At 45.0% G+C, this 21,643-nt stretch overlaps 1 protein-coding gene across 3 annotated transcripts in view; it reads right to left on the reverse strand.

The window, feature by feature from the left end:
• The window catches only part of Pacs1 (phosphofurin acidic cluster sorting protein 1), a 131,193-nt gene that overhangs the window by 10,325 nt on the left and 99,225 nt on the right, over positions 1-21,643 (reverse strand). The window contains exons 3-13 of one of the 3 annotated variants that reach the window (XM_075973112.1): positions 20,425-20,514; positions 18,952-19,077; positions 14,011-14,155; positions 13,440-13,531; positions 13,279-13,359; positions 10,436-10,495; positions 9,321-9,481; positions 8,707-8,800; positions 4,392-4,472; positions 1,113-1,228; positions 843-978 (exon numbers count right to left, since the gene is read on the reverse strand). In XM_075973112.1, the coding sequence (XP_075829227.1) occupies positions 843-978; positions 1,113-1,228; positions 4,392-4,472; positions 8,707-8,800; positions 9,321-9,481; positions 10,436-10,495; positions 13,279-13,359; positions 13,440-13,531; positions 14,011-14,155; positions 18,952-19,077; positions 20,425-20,514 (1,182 nt within the window). Of the gene's footprint in view, positions 1-842; positions 979-1,088; positions 1,229-4,391; positions 4,473-8,706; positions 8,801-9,320; positions 9,482-10,435; positions 10,496-13,278; positions 13,360-13,439; positions 13,532-14,010; positions 14,156-18,951; positions 19,078-20,424; positions 20,515-21,643 lie in introns of all 3 variants that reach the window. The other 2 variants (XM_075973110.1, XM_075973113.1) reach the window with 2 other exon arrangements.

Below are 21,643 nucleotides of genomic sequence, written 5' to 3' on the forward strand. Positions count from 1 at the left end.
GAAGATCAGTGTCCTTGGCGAATACACTGACATAGTAGGCACAAAGTCACAGCAATGGTTTGTTCTAAGGCAAGCCTGTGGGGCTGGGAAGCAATAGCTTCCCATGAAGGGCACGACTCCCAGATAGCAGGGTGAGAGGTTGCAAGCAGTAAGCTGGTGCTTGGAGAATGCAGCAAGGGCAGTGGGGAGACAAATAATGAGAAGCAGCAGGCACCATGTGGGGCCCACTGTCCCAGTAAACAAAGGTATTTCAGGAACAGCGATTAAATAGAAGGACAATACTTCACCCTAGGGGTCAGGCTATTCTAGTCTCAGGTGCATTTGCAGATTTGTGACAGCAATGAATTTAGGAAGTCATATGACCCCAACTTTGTCCTTTCATAATATTTATCAGAGAAACTTGGCTGCATAACTCTAGGAGAAGAGTAACCAGCTTGGGTTACTAGCTGCCTTGACTCTGATACCAGTGTCACAGTAAGGGCTACTCGCCAGGTCTGTTTTATGCTCAAATCTTCTCCAGCTAACCTCAGGCTTGAGAGTGACTAAAAAGAGCTTGGAATAGCCGTGGCAGCTCATTGACTGGAGAACAATGCCAGCAGTTCCTACCCAGAAAAAGTCGAAACTCCTACCCTTCAACTCAGCTGGACACCACCACTCAACTGCACCCCAAAATCTACATTAGCAGATAACAAATATGGTAAACTTCTCTAACTTAGGTATCTCAGAAAAACCTTGGAGTCAACACTTCCAACATCCCTCCTTCTTCTCTACCCAGTTGTCTAAGAAACAAACACTGAAATCCAAGGGAGGGGTTGTGATCGTTGACAGGAACCCAAGATTACCTGTGTGCTGTGGCCCAGGTCAGGAGACCGCTCACTGTCAGAGCTGTTGGTCCTCTCACTCAGGGGCTTGGAGAGCTGCCGCTCTTTCAGGGGCGTGCTCCTCTTCTGCCGGGGTGTGTGTGTCCCTTCCACCTTGCTGATTGTAGCAGGGAGGGGGTTAACAGCCTTTCTAGTCCCAAAGTCACACCAGCCCAACCACTTTCCCACATGTAATTGGCATTGAGTATGGCTGCAGGTCTGTGTTACCTGCTTCCTTCCTCTCTGGAGTACCTGGGGGAGGCAGAGCCCTGCAGATCTGTTTTGCTGGACTTCATAGGAGTTTTGACTTTTTCTGGTACAACTAGACTTGTGCTCACATCTCCAAACATGTCCTGATCAGTGATTTCCTGCCGCAAAAAAAGGTGACAAAGAACATTACCTCTTTCTTGGTAACTGTGCAGGAGACTCCTCAGCCCTGCTAGAACCTATCTTCACTTTGAGGACCACCATTTTCCTTGAAGCATCTGAGAGGGAGCACATGGTTCTCATACTCTGATCCCAGGAGGAAAGTTTAACTACTGTCCCTTGTGTTGGATACCATGTGCTCCTATCCAGGCACAAGAGGGAGAAAACGATGGCAATCCATCTCTAGGTTGGGGGGGAGCCTGCATCCTTTTAGCTTTTCATTAGGACAGGGCTTGTGGTTCTGAAGTTCTGGTCTACATTTCTCACCTTGGGAAAAGAGCCTTGAAATCACCACTTCCTTCCCATCTGGGATACTGGTCCTGTCCACCCCGCCTTCCTTCCATCTCTTCCACCCTCTGTGTTCACAACTTTGCCTTCTCTCCTTCCTGCCGCTCACACCAGGCTGTCTTCCCAAAACGCAATGACAATCATATCATGACATGACTTAACCACACCAACAGCTCTGCCTACTTACGAGGCCTTTTGAAGCCTTCCCTGACCCCTGGATCACTTTCATAAATCAGTCTTCACCCCTTACTCCTTGAAGTACTGCTCTCCCAGTATGTCAGACTTGCTTACTTGCTTGCATCTGCTTGTCCACCCTTCAAATTCTTTAACTGATTCTTTGTGGGTTTCACAACATGCTTCTAGATCCCATGACCCCATCCAGCTCCCTGCCCCTTCATATCAGCCCACCCACTTTGCAACCTCCCCCCAAAACAAAATTCAAAAGAAAAACAATGAAAACATAAACCAAAACCAAAACAACCAAACTAATATACCCTTCAAAAATTTTAAGCCGGGCGGTGGTGCACGCCTTTAATCCCAGCACTTGGGAGGCAGAGGCAGGCGGATCTCTGTGAGTTCGAGACCAGCCTGGTCTTCAAGAGCTAGTTCCAGGACAGGTTCCAAAACCACAGAGAAACCCTGTCTCGAAAAACCAAAAAAAAAAAAAAAAGAAATTTTAAGCATTCACTCCTTGAGGGATAACTTTACAAAGTATTCAATCTAAAATATAAACTTGACTCAAGAATAAAAAGACAGATAAGGTCATATGTATCCCAGTGTGGCTCTGAACTCCTGATCCTCTAGATCCTGTAAACGGGGATAACTGGCACGCACCACTACATCCAGTTTTATGTAGTGTCAGGGCTTTATGCATACTTGGCAAGTATCTATCAAAATGAGTTATATCCCTAGCCTCAACCTTGAATTTGTATGTGCTGGGAATGAAACTTAAGAGCTCAAACATACTAGAAAAGAAGTCTACCAATGAGCTACATCCCTAGCCCGAACTGAATTTCAATGTAAACAGGGCCCAGGACCATTCATTAGATCAAGACAGAGCACCCCAGCATACCTGAACTATGATTTCCACTCCTACAGTTATCAAGTGTCCTGACTTCTGTATGGATAAGGAAATCCTATGGCATGAATGCTTTGCGCATCTACCTGCTTTCCTGGACAATGAGTTAAGATTAAGTCTGAGATTTGGTCAGTCATTGGAGAGTCTGAATCAGGAAGTGACAAGATTGAAATTTTATCTTTTTTTTTTTTTTTTGATTTTTCGAGACAGGGTTTCTCCGTAGCTTTTGGTTCCTGTCCTGGAACTAGCTCTTGTAGACCAGGCTGGCCTCGAACTCACAGAGATCCACCTGCCTCTGCCTCCAGAGTGCTGGGATTAAAGGCGTGCACCCCCCCCCCGGCTTTTTGAACTTTTATCTTGAAAAGATCACACTGTATTGGTTGTGTGTAGTATGGCAAGCAATGGGCAAGGAGGTAGGGTTTGTTTCAATTATTAGTGAATGAAGAAGTAATGGTACAGTAGGTTTTAATCCTGGATAGACCTAATAATGCTTTATCATTTTATTTATTACAGTGGCTACTTACTACAGGAGACATAAGCCTAAACACTCTTGGACTCAAGTCTATCACTAAGGTCTTGCTATGTGGCTCATGCTTCAGATGGCATTTTGTAAAGCTCCCTCTCCTTGCCATCCAGTCTAGCTCCTTGTCTCATTGGACATAGATTTCCAGGTACCTTATGAGTACAACCAACTCAGAGAATCTTCAGTCTGCACCCCAGGGCCTCCACTGAGCCTTGTCCAGGTTTGCACAGCTGGCTTCCCCTGGGGAAGGCTCTGATAGCGTCTTTGTATTCTCTGTGCTCAGCATTAGCAGGTGCACAGTCAACAGTTAAAGGCTTATGTGATGGTGTTCAACTGATTCAATTCTACTTCATGGGGGCTTTGAACTGCACTCCTAGGCAGTTCTAGCATCTCCTCAAAGGAGAACCTGACCAGTGACCCTCAGAGGCTTTAACACCATGAGCTTCCTGAACATTGAGAAGGCAACAGGGATGGAGAAAGGGACAGATTCCCAGGAAAAGACACTGGACATTGTCTTTCAGAAGGAAATGAGGGTGACAGTGAGAAACTAGCATTTGGTCAGTTCTACTTAGGGCAGAGCGGGAACATTTCTGGATGACTTGTCTGGAGGAGGACCTTGGCCTCAAGGATGTGTCCCATTCCATGGATAAGGATTCCATGGGAAAGGAAACAGAATATTCTTTTTTAAAAAATCTATTTATTTATTAAGTATAAACTATTCTCAGTATTCTGTCTGCCTGCAGGCCAGAAGAGGGCACCAGATCTTATTACAGATGGTTGTGAGCCACCATGTGGTTGCTGGGAGCTGAACTCAGGACCTTCAAAGGGCAGGCAGTGCTCTTAACCTCTGAGCCATCTCTCCAGCCCCCAAGAAACAGAATATTCACAAGCCCACAGATTAAGGCAAAATGTTCAAGGTGGTCCTCAACATCTTTCTAAAAGGAATCAATCTATTACTCAGCCCCCTCCGTGTGTGTGTGTGTGTGTGTGTGTGTGTGTGTGTGTGTGTGTATTTCATTATGCTGCCTTGGCTGACCTAGAACTCACTATGTAGACGAGGGTGGCCTTAAACTCACAAAGAGCCACCTGCCTCTTGATGTGGGATTTTCCTCTGTACCACATCAGTCTCTGCCTCTTGACTAAAGGTTTTTCCCTATAGTTTTAAAGTACAAAGATAACCTGCGGTGATCAAAGCAGGAGACTGAAGCATACTTACCAGAGTATCTGTTTCAGTCAAGCTGTCATCTTGATTTTTAATCCAAGTAGATTTGACTTTTTCTAGAGCAGCCAATTCCATCTGAAAAAAATTACTAATAATTAATTATCCCTAATCCAAATAACCAGCACTCTTATTTTATGAAGTCCCCCAAGAAGCTTAATATATTTTCACTTCATCCTCAACCTCATGCAGCCTTTAATGTTTTCATCTTTTGAGAGGAGATGGCATTTGTGTGTGTGTGTGTGTGTGTGTGTGTGTGTGTGTGTGTGTGTGTGTGTGTGAAAATTAAGCCCCAGAAGGGCCCGTTTGTTTCAGGAAACCATTAAGTATGGATTGGAGAGATGACTCATTGAGCACTTGCTGCTCTTGCAGAGAACCTGGGTTTGATTCCCAGCACCCATATCAGGTAGTTCTCAACCACCTGTAACTCCAGTTCAAGGAAAACCAATACCTCTTCTGGCCTTTGAGGGCACTCATACTCAAATGCATATTCTCATATACAAACATAATTAAAAATAATTTCTTTCTTCTAAGGAACCAAAAGAAGAAGAAAATATTTAGGATATCCCACTTACTCTCAACACTCAAAGTTCTCTCTGTATAAAAATATACATCCAGAAGAGACAGGCTAATTAAATCCAGGATGCTGCTGAGTGACCAGCAAGGACTACAAAAGCAGCCTTGCTCTGCTACGCTCCACCCACGGTTTCTCCACCTGGACTGACATTTAGGGCTGCATCATCTGTGCACTGCAGGGTGTTCAGCAGCGTTCTTGGCCTTGACTAGTAGTAGCTCTATCGAGTTAAAAATTCTTCAACCAATGGCAAATGTCTTTTGAGAGGCAGACTATCTCTAGTGGAAAACCACTGCTCGAAGCCATCTGCAAGACAAATCTGACATACCTGAGCTAGGCAGTGATCTCAGGGCTTGAAATGTGTAATGACTCCTAGCCACACAGAACAGGCTGCCTCCAGACTGCACAGCTAGTCCTCTTACACGATGCTGATTGTCCAGCATTACAGTCTAGAATCTCAGAGGAGCCCTGCTTGGTTGGACCTAGGGTAGAAGCTCAGCACAAATTTCCAGTGGGTGGTTCTGAGGTAACACGACTTGTCGAGCCCTGAAAAGTTCCAGTGCTGTTGTCACTGCAGCATTTGGGAAGACCCATTCCCCATCTCCAGGAGCTGTATTAAGGCATGTGACAAAGAAAAAGGAAGAAAATTCCTGACTTGTTGAAGCTCTGTTCCTGCTCAAACATCTGCAGGGATGGGCTGGGGTGTAGCTCAATGACCTCAGCACGTGCCTGTAAGTGCAGCAACGACAGTGTGATGAGACCGGTAACCTCCAGCAGCAGGCAGTCTGAGCTGACTGTATCTTGGGCAGATGTCTTGAAGCACGCACAGCCTAAATTTACTCTTACCAGCACAGAGAACCAAATTATGTTGCTACTATGTGTTGGAGTCTTGAGAAAATTCCATAACTGCCACAATTTGTGTCAGCCGCAATCCTTTCTGGATTGAATTCTCTAAATACTTGGTGCTTACAAGTGTAAGATTAAGAAAAATCCACAAGGGGCTGGAGAGATGGATCAGAGGTTGAGATCACTGTTTGCTCTTCCAGAGACCTGGGTTCAATTCCCAGTAACCACATGGCAGCTCATAACTGTCTTTAACACCAGTTCCAGAGCTCTGACCCCCTCAACAGACATACATGCAGGCAAACACCAGTGAAAATAAATTAAAATTAATTATAAAACAAAAGAAAAATCCACAAGTCTTAAGAATTGGTGTTGGAATAACAGTACTTGCTGCTCTGGCAGAGGATTCAGGTTCAGTTCCTGACACTTGCACGGTGGCTCACAAACATCTGTAACTCCAGTTCTAGGGGATCCCATACCCTCTTCTAACCTCCGTGGGCACCGGGCACACATACATACACCAAGACAAAATATGCATACACAAATAAATTAAACTAAATAAAGAAAAAACCTGCATTAATGAGGATGATGTTACAGTATCTGCATAGGAAAGCCCTGAGTTCTACACAGGGCTTTCCTATCCACAAAAAGAAAGAAGTGAAAAAGCTGGGCACATGCCTTTAATACCAGCATTCGAGAGGTAAAGGCAGGCAGATCTCTGTGAGTCATGGGCCAGCCTGGTCTACAAAGTGAGTTTCAAGAAAACCAGAGATACATAGTGAGACCTGAGATCCTGTCTTGAAAAAAACAAAACAAACTCTTCAAAAACAAAAAAACAAAAAAAAAACAACAACAAACAAACGAACAAAAAACCCTAACAGTGCTGAGCAACAGGAATTGTCAAGGTGAGAGCAGAGGTGCAGAGCCCTCAGGTCAACAACCACACTTTCTCCTCTACCCGAAGCACTCCACTTCAAGAGCATGAGCACAGCCTTGTTCTACCATCCCAGTGTCTTCAACTAAAGGATTCCACAGCTCTACACCCACACCAAGACATATGGGCTCTTCAAAATAGAATCTCAGCAGGGGAACAAAGCAAACCTGAGCTCTGGCCAAGGGATTCAGAATCTGAAGGACTTGTGTAAGACATCCATAGTCTATCAACTGTAGGACCCCAAAAGAGAAATGTGCTAAGGAACTGCACTTCCTGTAAGTCCAGCAGTCAGCACACACACTGCTGAGGATGACCCATGGGATCTCACAGCAGCCCACATGGCCTTTAGAGCACGTGCTTTCCATGTAGGCTTTAAGATGTGGAAACAGTCTTGAGAAGAAGCAAGTCAATGGGAAGATGGAATAAAGATTCATCCTGGAAAACCCACCCTTCAGTTAAGGATTTTGTTTCCTTGTTTGTTTGAGATTAGCCTGCCTCTGTGTCCTGAGTGCTGGGATGAAAGCCATGCACTACCCATGTCAGGTTTGTTTGTTCTTGCCAAATCCAGGGCCCATCAAACTAGCTACACTGCCAGCTCTGTCAATACTGAAACACGTCTTTCCCTCCTTGGAGACAGCTGATTTAGTAGTCATGGGTATTTACTGAACAATCAATCAGTGTATGCCATAATCTATGCTTACTGCTTCATGGTCACTGGCTTGGCCAACACCTTACTTATACTCTGTCACAGTAGAACTCTGTACAGTAGCCCTCCCTTCAGCAGGTCCTGGGCTTCTTCCCAGAGTTACTCTAAGTGATTCTAGTGTCAGTCACTTATGCACATGAGAGAGGCTGTCTGTAGGATTCTTTCTGTGGGGAAAAGCCGCTGAGTTATGCCCCAATGCTGTAGCACACTAAATGCTGCCTCCTTGACTCCAGATCACCGTGAACATGCTTGAGAGGTGCTGGCGTGGAGATCAGCAAGCAGCAGGGTGAACTTTCTTCATAACGTAATTTTTTAATATGGGCATGGTTCTCCTTCTTTCACTTCCTGACTAAGAAACAGTTCATGGTGGGGTGGGTTGCCAGCTGCTCTTTAATAATGAAGAGATAAGATGGGAGACAGCTCCACCTGGTGGCAGAAGGGAGAGAAGGGTTGCTGAGATGCCCAGAAGAGGGCACACAAAGGACAGGAGAGCCTGGCCAGCTGTAGACTGCTTGTCAGCAGATGGAGTGCCTGGTTCCCCACAGTTAACAGCCACTGTAGGGGAAGATGTGTATTCTCCCCTGTGAACAAATGACTGTGCCTCATCAGATGCCAAGGCAGCAAGAACTGGAGAACTTCAACTTCTCTCAGCAACAGAGAAACATGGCCCTAACAGAACAGCATAACTCAGTTCTAAAACTATATTCGGTGACCATTTGCCTTTAATTGTGAAGAAAGACATAACTTCTTCTGCAGGTCTAAGGAAGGTTTGGCATCCACAGGCTGCTATCTATGACGAGCTGCTGGGAGCCACAGTAGAGAGCTCTCTCCTGTGCACAGGCAAATAGAGACCTGCGCACTAACTGCACATTCTTCCAAAGTATTGCTCTCCCCTGAGTCCTTCATCCAGAAAAACCTACTTACTACCTCCTGAACAGATCCTTCTGTCCTTTTATATTCATTATTTTCATAGCCTGAAGGCAGAATCAATACCCGCTGTCCAAATGGCATGCATTATGCCCTATACTCTCAGCTGCCTCACAGAGGGAGGGTTCTGAGGCAGGGAGAATGGCTCTATGCCATGCTGGAGCACAGTGAAAAGAATATTCTCCTCTTGGATTGCTAAACTGCCAGCCAGGGATCAGAGGAACAAGATTGAAGCCACACTCAGAGAAGTGGAGGGCTCAGAGTGAGAAGCCAACACGGTCGGTAGGCAGGTCCCTCTCCCACCCTTTTTCACCATGAGTCTGCTCACAGGGCTGGTGGTGTCTTTTCCGAGGCTGCCCTTGCTGTTGAGGCTGCCAATCTCCGTCTGTGAGCTGGACTGCGACATCCCCTCAAAGAAGGGCCTGCAGCAAAGAAGCACAGCGGAGTCAGCGGCGATGGAAGCTCAGAAAAGCAGTTCCCAAGGCCGAGTGGGGCTGTTGATCCAGGCAGGTCAATAGCCTAGGCTCTGAGGACACTTATTAGGTAGATACTATGGGGTCGGTCAAGGGATTTCCAGAGACTCCTATCGTGATTTTTTTTTTTTTTTTTTTTTTTTTGGTTTTTCGAGACAGGGTTTCTCTGTGGTTTTTGGAGCCTGTCCTGGAACTAGCTCTTGTAGACCAGGTTGGTCTCGAACTCACAGAGATCTGCCTGCCTCTGCCTCCCGAGTGCTGGGATTAAAGGCGTGCGCCACCACCGCCCGGCTTCCTATCGTGATTTTTGTCAGTTAGAAACAAAACACTGATCTCCACCGGGAGAGTGAGAACTTGGGAGATACTGAAAGCCATGACTCCCTGCATGAAGTACGAGAGGATGCAAGGGCATCATGATGGAGGGAAAAGGGAGCCTCGCAGGCAGCCTACGAGGAGCTCTGGGCCTCACTTGAGCTTGGGCTTTGGGGTGCTGAGGATGCTCTCTGTTTCCTCCATTTCAGGCCCACTGTCGCTGGGGTTGTACATCTCTAGGCTGTCGTAGAGCTCGTCCAGATCTTCTTCCACTTCCCGAATCTGCTCCCGTGACACGTGTTCTAGCCCAAAGCCTACCTGTGAGCAAAATAAAGATCTATGAATCTGGGGCTCTTTCTTATTATTAACATTTGTGGTTAGACAAACAACAACTGTCTCCTAGGTCACGTCAACTGGTATTCTCAGTAATCCCTTCTAGAGGGACATGCTAGTGTCTCTGTGCCGCCCCAGCTGTCCTGGAACTCACTCTGTAGACCAGGCTCTGGGCTGTCCTCGAATTCAGAGATCTGTCTGTCTCTGACTTCTAAGAGCTGGGATTAAAGGTGTGTGCCACACCACTGCCTGGCTCTCTGTCCTTTCTATGGTCTGATTCTGAGATCAGGGGCATGCTGAGGTTATGTTTCCTCTCAGCTACTACTGATATCCATACCAGGGCTGGCAGCAGGAGGAAGAGATGTGCTGGTGTGCCTCCCAAGGAATCACACAAGAAAACCCAGGTCTGGTAGGCTGGTCCGTCTTCTGTTCCCTCAAATTCAGGTACAAGCTGCTTTTCTTTGCAGCACACAGTGGAACAAAGACCTTTTCCCAACATTTTCTATCTTTATTCATTTTTAGTTTACTTAGAAGCCTGTGTGAATGAAGGCAAGACTCCAGGTCCTAGGGGATTTCTGTCAAGAGCTGACCAATGAGGACATCACACTCGGGCTATTGCTCACTTGCAGCTCCTCTCGGGCTATGAGGAAAAATTAAATGGCTAGATTTGTCACTGCTGTCATTTGTCAATAGAAGAGAATTGAATATTGACTAACGATTGGATACAACTGTGCTAAGTGTTTCTAAATACCATGGAACTGCACTCTCCATGTGAAGCCTTTACTCTCTCTTCATGGAGCATAAGGCTCTTCTCAGCTGCCTTCTCTCCTGGGCTCTGTTACGCATGCAAGTGGGCAGGACTCTTGATTCCATGATCCTGATGACTAGTGGCTGGCTACACAGGACCTAGGTATGAAACTGGAAGTAAGGGCGTCATACCTCATCGGAGACTTTGAATCGTTTTAGGAGGGCCACAAACTTCTGTTTGATGTTAGGTTGCTGTGGGAACAAATTATACAAATTATTCTCAAGTGACACTTACTGAGGCCAATTAAAGAGAGTCTATCAGGCTCTTACCCTCACAAGGAACAGGAGAAGAAAAATAGCAGCTGCACTTGCACTGAAAACCTCTCTAGAAAGACAGGCAAAAGCTGATGCAGCCCAGGGCCCTGGGCAGCTAGCTCAATGGAGATCTCATCCCCCAAGGAGGCCAATGACTTCCAGAGGTACAGCTCTAGCCCACCTTCTGTTCTGTCCAGCAGATGCAGGTACCAGCTGGTGAGTGTCCTGTACCTCCATGATCAACATTTCAAAATGGCATTTGTCATCTTCTTGCACAACCATCTTGGGTAGCAGTGTCACCAACCCACTTAAGACTACTCCTGGAGTTTTTCCATCTCTTTCCCATCAGCCTGCAATGCACACTGCCAGAAGAGGCCATTTTTCCTCTGTGTCATGACTGTCCCTATGCACTCACCCTGCTGTGTCATAGTGACTTGCTGGGATGAGTGTACACTTCCAGGCCCTAGAATTCACTGATGGCCTGGCCTAGGCTCCTTGATCCATGTTTCTTGTTCTGATTTAGGTACCAGGCTGAGTTTTTGGTCACATGTATTTCTGGCCTAAATAGCAAGACCCTCGTATGGAATGGCAACAACTGACTTGCACTTAAGAATGAGAGTAGTGGCTGACCATAGACCCTCTGTCCAGTCACTGATGAAAGCAGATGCAGAGATACACAGCCAAGCACTGGGCCGAGCTCCAGGGGTCCAGTCAAGGGTAGTGAAGAAGGATTATGTGAGTGTGTGTACATGTGTGCATGTGTGTGTGTGTGCGTGTGTGTGATCATGATGGAGCAACACACAGACAGCTGACCCAAGCTCGTGGGAGCTCATGGACTCTGGACTGACAGCTGGGGAGCCTGCCTGGGACCAAACTAAGCCCTCTGCATGTGGGTGGCAGTTGTGTGGCTTGGTCTGTCTGTGGGATCCCTGGCAGTGGGACCAGGATCTATCTCTGGAGCATGAGCTAGTTTTTGGAGCCCATTCCCTATGGAAGGATGCCTTACTCAGTCTTGATCAGCAGGGAGGGCTTGGTCCTGCCTCAATTTGACTCCTCATAGGGAGTCAACAAAGTCTGAGTAGTGGATAGGGGGATGAATGGGGAGGTGGGGAAGTGGGAGGAAGGGAACTGTGGTTGGTATGTAAAATGGATTAAATAAAAGAATGAGAGTAGTGGAAAGAGCATGACCATCAAGGGAGAAACCCGAGTTCATATTGACTGAGAAGTTAAGACATGACCAGTCCATCATTGAGAACAAAGTGTTCTTGGTGGGGAAAAAAGAATGTGCATGAACAGAAGGGGACAAAAAAAGGATCGTTACCAAGTGTCCAGAAACACAACTGGGAAGTACCTACAGCTTCTGGTAATGTCTCTGGGAGATGGGTATGATCATTGATCTCTGGCTATACACTGGGTGATGCTATGGAAAAGCCCACAGGAGAGGGGACTTAGGAAGCTCAGGAGGTATGCTTTGGGGGATAAAAAGAACTTTCTTATAATCACAGAGCAGGAAAGATAAAGACTCAGAAGAAGAAACAGTAAGGTGGTCTTATAGCTGTTTTCCTCCTGGAGTTTAAAGGAGGAAGGGTTGGATTCGGGGGACCTGTCTTTCCAACAGGGCTTGAAAACTTGGAAAAAGGAGGCCGATCTTATGCTCTGAGCCAGTGACACAAAGGGGAAGCTAGGGTTGTCTTCCGGAGGGCTTTGCTCTGGAGTCTCATGAACTCCATGCAGAGGTTAAGAGTGCTATTTCGTGGGAGCAGGCCAGGCTGGGATGCACCTTTAAAAATAATTTGGCTTGGGCTGGAGAGATGGCTCAGCGGTTAAGAGCATTGCCTGCTCTTCCAAAGGTCCTGAGTTCAATTCCCAGCAACCACATGGTGGCTCACAACCATCTGTAATGAGGTCTAGTGCCCTCTTCTGGCCTGCAGGCATACATGTAGACAGAATATTGTATACATAATAAATAAATAAATATTTGAAAAAAAATTGGCTTTAATTTCACTCCAAATGAGAAGAAAGCCCCACTTTTAGGGTATCAGTCTCTCAAATGGCCCTGTGCTTGAGAGAACCAGAATGAGATTTTTTTCTACCTAGAAGCTCTTGGTATTTCTGACCCTTTTATTCCTGGAATACAGGGGCTCCTGGATCAGTCAGAGATCACTGAAGACCTCAGGTTTTAGCTTCTCAGCCCAGGACTTCAATTTTAATATGGGCTCAAGAAATCTTAGTTAGGAGACATAATTCAAACACTGCCAACTCCAAGGTTAAGAACTAGATCTAACGTAACTGAATCTCTCACACCCAGAGTTTTTGCAGTTCTCCAGTACTAGTCCAACACAGCAATAATCTAGAAAGCTGGCTTTACTCTGCAGTGAACAGTGCACCACTTGACACAATCATCCAGAGAGGAAAAGTCTGAGGCATTGTGCTCCTTAAAGAAATGTTTGGATTGTTTTAAGATCTAGAAAAATGGTTATAGCCTTCTTTCTATTCTGCATTATCTATGGCCTATAACATCCTGTGTACCACAGGTGCTCCTAACATGCTGATTATTAGTGGGTGGTAGTAGGGGTGCTGGTGATATATCAGAATATTGAGAGTGTGACCCCAAGTAGACAGGGTTCAAAACCCTACAAGGTCTTAATGTACCACTAACTCCTCACCTACTTTAGACCAAGAATCTGAGTTGTGCCATGCCCGGGACCTGGGTGGCTCACCCTAGTGATGGCTGAGGTTGAGGTCAGTTTCCTCCGTGTCTTCTTGACTTTCCGAAGATCCTCATCTTCATAGAACAGATCCTGAGTGGGCAGGAAACAGAATGAGCTGGGAAATTCAAGGAGCCTCTCAAACACTGTACAGAAGAGTCATAGAAAGTTACCTGCCCATGCAATGGGTCATCACTGCCTTCCTGCTCTGAGGAGAAGCTTTCTTCCTCTTCTTCGGAGTAGTTGTCAATATCTGGGGAGCGATCTAGAACAAACACCCTAGTAAGAACCTTGATCTGATTTGATCTAAATGACTTTCAAGAACAGGGATCAATACAACTGGGTTGGAGAGGGAAGGGCTACATAGAGAGTCATGGCCACACATTACTTTCAGGGATCTATAAGGTTGCCTCTTTCTTGGGCATATTTCATGCATGTTTGACTCAGCTTTTCCAGGATGAAGGCCAGTGCACTGGCTCCCTTATCTTCTATAGTGCCTGCAGACACTGCATATATATTTTTAAAATTTATTTTATGTGTATGAATGTTTTGCCTGCATGTATTTATATGTGGCACACGTGTATCTGATGCCCTTGGGTGTCAGAAGAGAGTGTCAGATCCCTGGGAACTAGAATTATGGATGGTTGTAAGCCACTATGTGGAAGCTTGGAGTCAAATCCAGATCCTCCGAAAGAGGATCTAAACTGCTGAGTCATCTCTCCAGCCCCACTGTTTACATCTTACCAGACAGTTTAGACTTGATTCCTTCATGGTCAATGGGCTGGCTGGATAAAGAGTAGATTTTTATTTCTGCCACAGGCACAGAGACATCCTTCACGTTGCTGTGCAGGCCAAGCACCAAAGCACCCTCGTTAGGGTGTTGCATCACCTGTGAGCAAAGTACATAATACAAATACCTTAGCCAGTGCCAGGGTTATCTCTATAACAAACACACGTGACATGCAAGCCAATGGCAACAGTACTCTGTTATTGTATTTTCCTTCTCACTTCCAAATCTATGCCTATGCCTTTCCTACTGCTTTTAAGGGCTTACTTTAAAAACTATCTGCAGGGGATAGAGATGGCTCAGGGGTTGTGAGTGCCTGATGTTCTTGTAGAGGACCCGAGTTCTGTTCCCAGCACCTATGTTGGGTGGCTTACAACCATCTGTAAATCTAGCTCTAGGTAATCCAACACTCTTCTGGCCTCCTTAGATACGTGTATTCATTGCACATACTGTAACACCCCCCATACTCATAATTTAAAAATAATAATAAATCTTAAAAAGAAAGAAATCCTGCAGTTGTTTCTAGCTAAGCTATTAGCGATGCTGAACCTGGCAATTTAAAACAACAACAACAACAGGGCTGGAGAGATGGCTCAGTGGTTAAGAGCATTGCCTGCTCTTCCAAAGGTCCTGAGTTCAATTCCTGGCAACCACATGGTGGCTCACAACCATCTGGAATGGGGTCTGGTGCCCTCTTCTGGCCTGCAGACATACACACAGACAGAATATTGTATACATAATAAATAAATATTTAAAACAACAACAACAACAACAACAAACAATACAGCTACCTCTAGAAATACCAGCTATTAATCAGGGCCATGTGCTTACAGACAATAATTGAGGCCGGGCAGTGGTGGCGCACACCTTTAATCCCAGAATTTTGGAGGCAGAGGCATGTGGATCTGTGAGCTTGAGACTAGCCTGGTCTACAGAGTGAGTTCCAGGACAGCCAGAGATACATAGAGAAGCTCAGTCTCGAAACAAAACAAAATGAAACAACACAACCGAGGCCTGAGGCTGAAATGGTTGCCAATCTCTCGGGTTCCATGTTAAATTAAGTCCTTTACATGAATACTAGCTTTGAGTCTGGGTAAGGCCAGGCCTGTATGCATGGTTGGTCAGCTGTATGGCAGTGAAAATAAAAGAGCCAGAAAACAGGGAAATGGCAGGGTTTGGCCCAGGTGGAAGAGTGGGATGATGCTGTTAATTCCTCCCCACAGCCCCTCATCCTCAAACAAAACCTCAAGAGGTCAGGAAGATGGGTTGGAAGAAGACACATACACATTACCAGAACCGTAACATTTTTCCTATTCTACTTATTATTATTATTTTGTTTTTTAAATATTTATTTATTTATTAATTATGTATACAATATTCTGTCTGTCTGTATGTCTGCAGGCCAGAAGAGGGCACTAGACCTCATTCCAGATGGTTGTGAGCCACCATGTGGTTGCCGGGAATTGAACTCAGGACCTTTGGAAGAGCAGGCAATGTTCTTAACCTCTGAGCCATCTCTCCAGCCCTTATTATTATTTTTTGACACAAGTTCTCCCAACCTATCCCTGGCTGTCCAGGAACTATGTGTAGACCAGGCTGGTATCTAAGTCACAGAGATCCACCTGCCTCTGCCTCCCGAATGCTGGGATGAAAGGTGTGTGCAGACAAACCCACTTTATTTCATTAAGGTACAGATAATTTAAAAAGCTTTCTTTCAGCATCTTTTTTCTTTCTCTTTGGCTGGCATACAGGAGTACTGTGTAAGTGAGCAGACATATCAAGGAAAACGGGAGCTTAGTTTCTTGCTGTTGGAGAAAGGAACTTGAAAGGAAGAAGGAGGAAACAAGACCAGGCCCTATGCTATTGGGTTGGAACAGAAGTAAGCACTGTGTGCTCTGGTGGGATAGCTATGTATAAACAGGAAATGGTCACGGTGTGTTTGTGTGTGGATGAAGGCTGTGTGTTCATGTATACGCACCTTCTAGTTTTTAGTTCTTTCAGCAGAAGTTATTCCGGTTACGCACAGGAGCACTGCTAGTACTCTTTTATCCCGAGACAGGGTCTCGATATGTAGCTCTGGCTGTCCTGGAACTCACTAGTAGACCAGCCACCAGCCCTGCCTTGAACTCACAGAGATTCAGCTGCTTCTCTGCTTCTGCCCCCTGAGTGCTTGGATTCAAGGCTTGTGCTATCACACCACGCCCAACACTACCTGATTTTTAAAGTACTGTTTGCCACAAAAACACCCAGAAGCCTCAGAAAATCAGCTCATTCAGGACTGGGTCAGGGCAAGAACAAGATAAGCTTGAGCTATTTTGTACCAGAAAGTAAGATGGCCTATAAAGAAGGAAGGGTCTTATCAAAAAGGACACAGAAGACAGCTCGGAAGGGCTCTTACTGGCCAAACTAGAGCGTTTTATTTAAGTTAAATTAAAATTTAACCTCATACAAAAAAAACCCCACAAGAATCTACAGTCCATAATTGATAGAAATAAGTAGATCAAATGGTAAGTGGAGGAAGAAAGAAACGCTCTATTTATCAACTGACCAATACAGAAGGGATGGCTAGTTTAGAAATTCACAGTTTGACAGGCATCAAAATAGTAACTAATTCAGTTCAAAATCATTAACAGGTGGGGGTTAGGGAAATGTCTCAGTGGGTAAAATGTTGGCCATGTAAAAGTGAGAACATATGTCTGGATCCTCAGAACTCATGTAAAGACAGATGCAATAGTTCCACAGTAGCATGCTTCTGTAATCCTAATGGCTCTGACACTGAGATAAAAGGTGGAGCCAGGACTATCCCTGGAAGTCCATGGGCCAGTTAGCCTAGAACACATGGATATAAACAACCAAAAGACCCTGTTTCAAACAAGCTAGAAAGCAGAGACCAACACTTGAGGTTGTCATCTGATCTCCACAAGCATGTCATGGCATGTTTATACTCATATTCATAATACACCTATACATACCCATTCACGCACAGATAAAAATAATTAATACATTAATCAGGGAAAGATACAGTAATATGGTCTCAAATACTTCTATATAAAATATTTTTCACTAATGAGGACAAAATACTTTTTCTTTTCTTCCTATCTTTCTTTCATTCTTTAGTCTTTCAAGACTAAAGTGTAGCCCTGGCTGTCCTGGAACTCACTCTGTAGACCAGGCTGGCCTTGAACTCACAGAGATCCAAGTGCCTCTGCCTCCCAAGTGCTGGGATTAAAGGTGTGCGCCACCACCTTTCACTACACAAATTAACTAACGTGCAGCTGTGCAACCCATACTGTGCTGGAAAGAAGACTGCTTCTTTGGCGGTTATTTTGACAAAAATGTAGATATTGAACTTAATTTAGAGACAAGGACAGAAAAAAACAGACCGAGGAGCACTTGATAAAGTAACTAGCATGTACTCTTCAGGAACCTGCATCAGTGGTAGTGCAGGCCTTTAATCCCAGAACTCAAGAGGCAGAGAGAGGCGCGTGAATCTCTCTGAGTTCAAGGTCAGACTGGTCTATAGACCGAGTTCCAAGACAGTAAGGGCTGTTACACAAAGAAACCCTGTCAAAAAATAAAAACAAAAAAGAAATCTACATCACAGTCATAAAAGGCAAAGAAGATATGAAGATCAGCTCAGACTGATGGAGAAATGTAACGAACCAACTTCTAGGTCTCACCATGGGTCTTGGAAGTTCACTGAGACATTCTGCACCATGAGGTTGGGGATTATGAGTTAGACAGAACCTTATATTAGTGTCAACATTCTGACTGTGGTGGGCAATGAAGCTTAGGTAGGACAGTATCCTCATGCTTAGAAAATTAAAGTGGTAGAGTATTAATGTGTAATGGTATAATGGGGCTTCATGCAACTGTCAAACTGCTCAGGAAAACAACAATAAAACCCAGCAGGTGGTGGCACACACCTTTAGTCCCAGAACCTAGGAAGCAGAGGCAGGTGGATTTCTATGAGTCTGAGGCCACCCTGGTCTAACCAGTCCCAGGACAGCCAAAGCTATATAAATTCTGTTTCAAAAATCCAAAAACCACAAACAAACAAACCCCATAAAAGAATAGCCACATCATACAGAGAGACTATCTAAGCATAATAATATGCTATGAAGGTAAGTATTTTGGTGACTCTGAATATGGGAATTTTTTCATTATTCCTACTAAAACTAACTTAAAAATACATACATACACACATATGTGTATATGTATATATATATTAAAGTTAGAGCTGGTCCTGATGATGTACCTCTAGTACCAGTTACGTGGAAAGCTGGAGTAGGAGGACCACTTGAGTCTAGGAGTTTGGGCCTTGCCTGGGAGACATAGCAAGACCCATCTCAAAAGAAAGGGAGCTAGAGCAACAGCTTAGTGCTTAAGAAGACATGTTTTTAACCAGACTTGGGTTCAGTTCCCAGAGCCCACATAGTAGTTCATAACCATCCATAACTAGTTCCAGGAAGCACATGATTCAGACATGTATTTGAGCAAAATTCTAATATCCATAAAATAAGATAAATAAGTTTGTTTTTTTTCAAGATAAGGTTTCTCTGTGTTGCCCTGGCTGTACTGGAACTTGCTTTGTAGAACAGGCTGGCCTTGAACTCACGGAGATCTGCTTGCTTTGCCTCCTGAGTGCTGGTATTAAAGATGTGCACCATCACTGCCCTGCTAAGATAAGTAAATCTTAAAATGAAGTTTAAAAAGTTAAAAGAAAATACTCTTGTATTAGAGAAAATAATTGATAAAGCTAGTTACAGACTGAAAATTTCCCAACAAAACAATTAATCTACAAAGAAAAAATGAATACCTGCCTGCTAGCTGGTGAAATCATTTGGAGGACCACAACAGACTTAGAGGCCTGCAGTTTAAGACTGCATTCTACTCACCTCTGCCATGTTGATGAGTCCCACAGCCAAGGTTTTATAGCCCAAGATAGTCCGGTTCTTGTACCGCTTCCTCCTTTGCAACATAATCTGCAGTTTGTTGGCATCTCGCTTGAGGAAATGAGGGTACTGAAGAGGAAACAGTTCAGATGGTTAGTCAGCAACTAGGACCTTCATGGGCCAGGTCCTGCTAGAGGACTGTGCTTCAGTTTCTCTTGCTTGTTAAGAGTGACTGGTCAGGTCAGGCAGCAGTGTTGCACACCTTTAATCCCAGCACTTGGGAGGCAGGGGCAGGCGGATCTCTGTGAGTTCGAGGCCAGCCTAGTTTACAAGAGCTAGTTCCAGGGAAGGTACCTAAGCTACAGAGAAACCCTGCCTCAAAAAAAAAAAAAAAAAAGGTTGGTCTGAATAAGAAAAACCACCAGAGGGGCTGGTTCTGCTGGGTACTGGTATGGTTTACCCAAGCTTGGGAACATCTTTCTCTGCCATCTGGACAGGTGTTTCCGTGTAGGGTCACAAGGATTATTATGAGAGAGATGCTCTATGAGGGACGAAGAGAGAAGGATGAATACGACCATATTATAGAAGTGAGTTCTTGCTATGGGATAATGCTCTTGTATCCTATCAAGATTTGCCACTCATATTGGTTTAATAAAACACTGATTGGCCAGTAGTCAAGCAAGAAGTATAGGCAGGGCGACCAGACTAGGAGAATTCTGGGAAGAGGAAAGGCTCAGTCTACAGTCACCAGTCAGACACAGAGGAAGCAAGATGAGAGTGCCTTACTGATAAAAGGTACCAAGCTACATGGCTAACACAGACAAGAATTATGGGTTAATTTAAGTTGTAAGAGCTAGTTATTAATAAGCCTAAGCTAAAGGCCAAACAGTTCATAATTAATGTAAGCCTCTGTGTGTTTCTTTGAGACTGAACAGTTGCAGGACCAGGTGGAACAGAAACTTATGCCTTACAAGCTCTGTTCTTACTGATTCAGACAGTAAGGAGAGGGGAAAGGCCAAGGGGTAGAGTGGAGACTCAATGGTAGCTGCTAGTCATATATGGCCAGGTAAGGGGAGACTGGGCCTCAGCACCCAACTCAGCAGCATATCCAGTACACTGGCTCAAGAACTTCTCATGCCTTCCATGTTAGCCTTTATTTAGTGCATAGGCGACTTGTTTTCTTTCCTGAAGCTGGGCTCTAGCAGTTTTTGGAGAAAAAAGTTTCAAGACTATTGTAGCATACTAGAAAACTTATAGATTTAGGGGGCTGGAGAGATGGCTAAGAGGTTAAGAGCACTGACTGCTCTTCCAGAGGTCCTGAGTTCAATTCCCAGCAACCACATGGTGGCTCACAGCCATCTATGGTGAGATCTGGTGCCCTCTTCCGGCAAGCATACATGGAAGGAATGTTGTATATATAATAAATAAATCTTTAAAAAAAAAGAAAGAAAACTTATAGATTTAGAAAATTTTGACCTGAAGGGAGAAGGTTAACTGGAGCTCTGTTTCTACCAGGCCACTTGCTGGAAGGATGATCTCATTGGAGCGAAGAATCCTTTTTGAACCCTGAAACAAACAAACAAACAAAAAAACCCAAAAAACCTTCTGTCAATGTGGTGTCACTAAAAGTCAGACCAAAAGAAGAACAACTACCATGCTGTGGACACTCGGGATTTGTGAGTGTTCTCCCCACAGGTCTGCTGTGCTGTGGACACTCGGGATTTGTGAGTGTCCTCCCCACAGGTCTGCTGTGCTGTGGACACTCGGGATTTGTGAGTGTCCTCCCCACAGGTCTGCTGTGCTGTGGACACTCGGGATTTGTGAGTGTTCTCCCCACAGGTCTGCTGTGCTGTGGACACTCGGGATATGTGAGTGTCCTCCCCACAGGTCTGCTGTGCTGTGGACACTCGGGATATGTGAGTGTCCTCCCCACAGGTCTGCTGTGCTGTGGACACTCGGGATTGGTGAGTGTTCTCCCCACAGGTCTGCTGTGCTGTGGACACTCGGGATATGTGAGTGTCCTCCCCACAGGTCTGCTGTGCTGTGGACACTCGGGATTGGTGAGTGTCCTCCCCACAGGTCTGCTGTACTGTGGACACTCGGGATTCATAAATGCCCTCTTTCACAGGTCTGCTTCAACTCTTGTTCTGCTAGGCTTATTTGGCAAATTACAATTATTTTATATTTATTTATTGCCATTTTTTGTGATGCTGAGTATTGAAATCATGGTTTTGTATGTGCCTACCATTGATCTACACTCTTATCCCTTTAGACTATTTTAGATACAACTGACTAAATTTATGGCCTCCATCTTAAGTGGGGTAAGTAACATTGCCTAGGAACCATGTCATGTCTTAAGTACATTCTCTGTAATCTCTTTTTTTTTTCTTTTCAAGACAGGGTTTCTCTGTAGCTTTGGAGCCTGTCTTGGAACTAGCTCTTGTAGACCAGGTTGGTCTCGAACTCACAGAGATCCGCCTGCCTCTGCCTCCCGAGTGCTGGGATTAAAGACGTGCACCACTGCCGCCCGGCTCTCTTCTTACATGACATACTATACCTTCTCAGTGTCCCTAACATCAGACCCTTAACACTCCTAACCTTGATCCTCTTCACTGAGAAAGCTGGAGCAGCTCCTACCTCATAAACCTGCCACTGGGCTCCTATCCCTTCCCTTCTGTCACAGATAACTACCCAT

The sequence above is a fragment of the Microtus pennsylvanicus genome, chromosome 5, assembly GCF_037038515.1.
Source record: "Microtus pennsylvanicus isolate mMicPen1 chromosome 5, mMicPen1.hap1, whole genome shotgun sequence".
NCBI lineage: Eukaryota > Metazoa > Chordata > Mammalia > Rodentia > Cricetidae > Microtus > Microtus pennsylvanicus.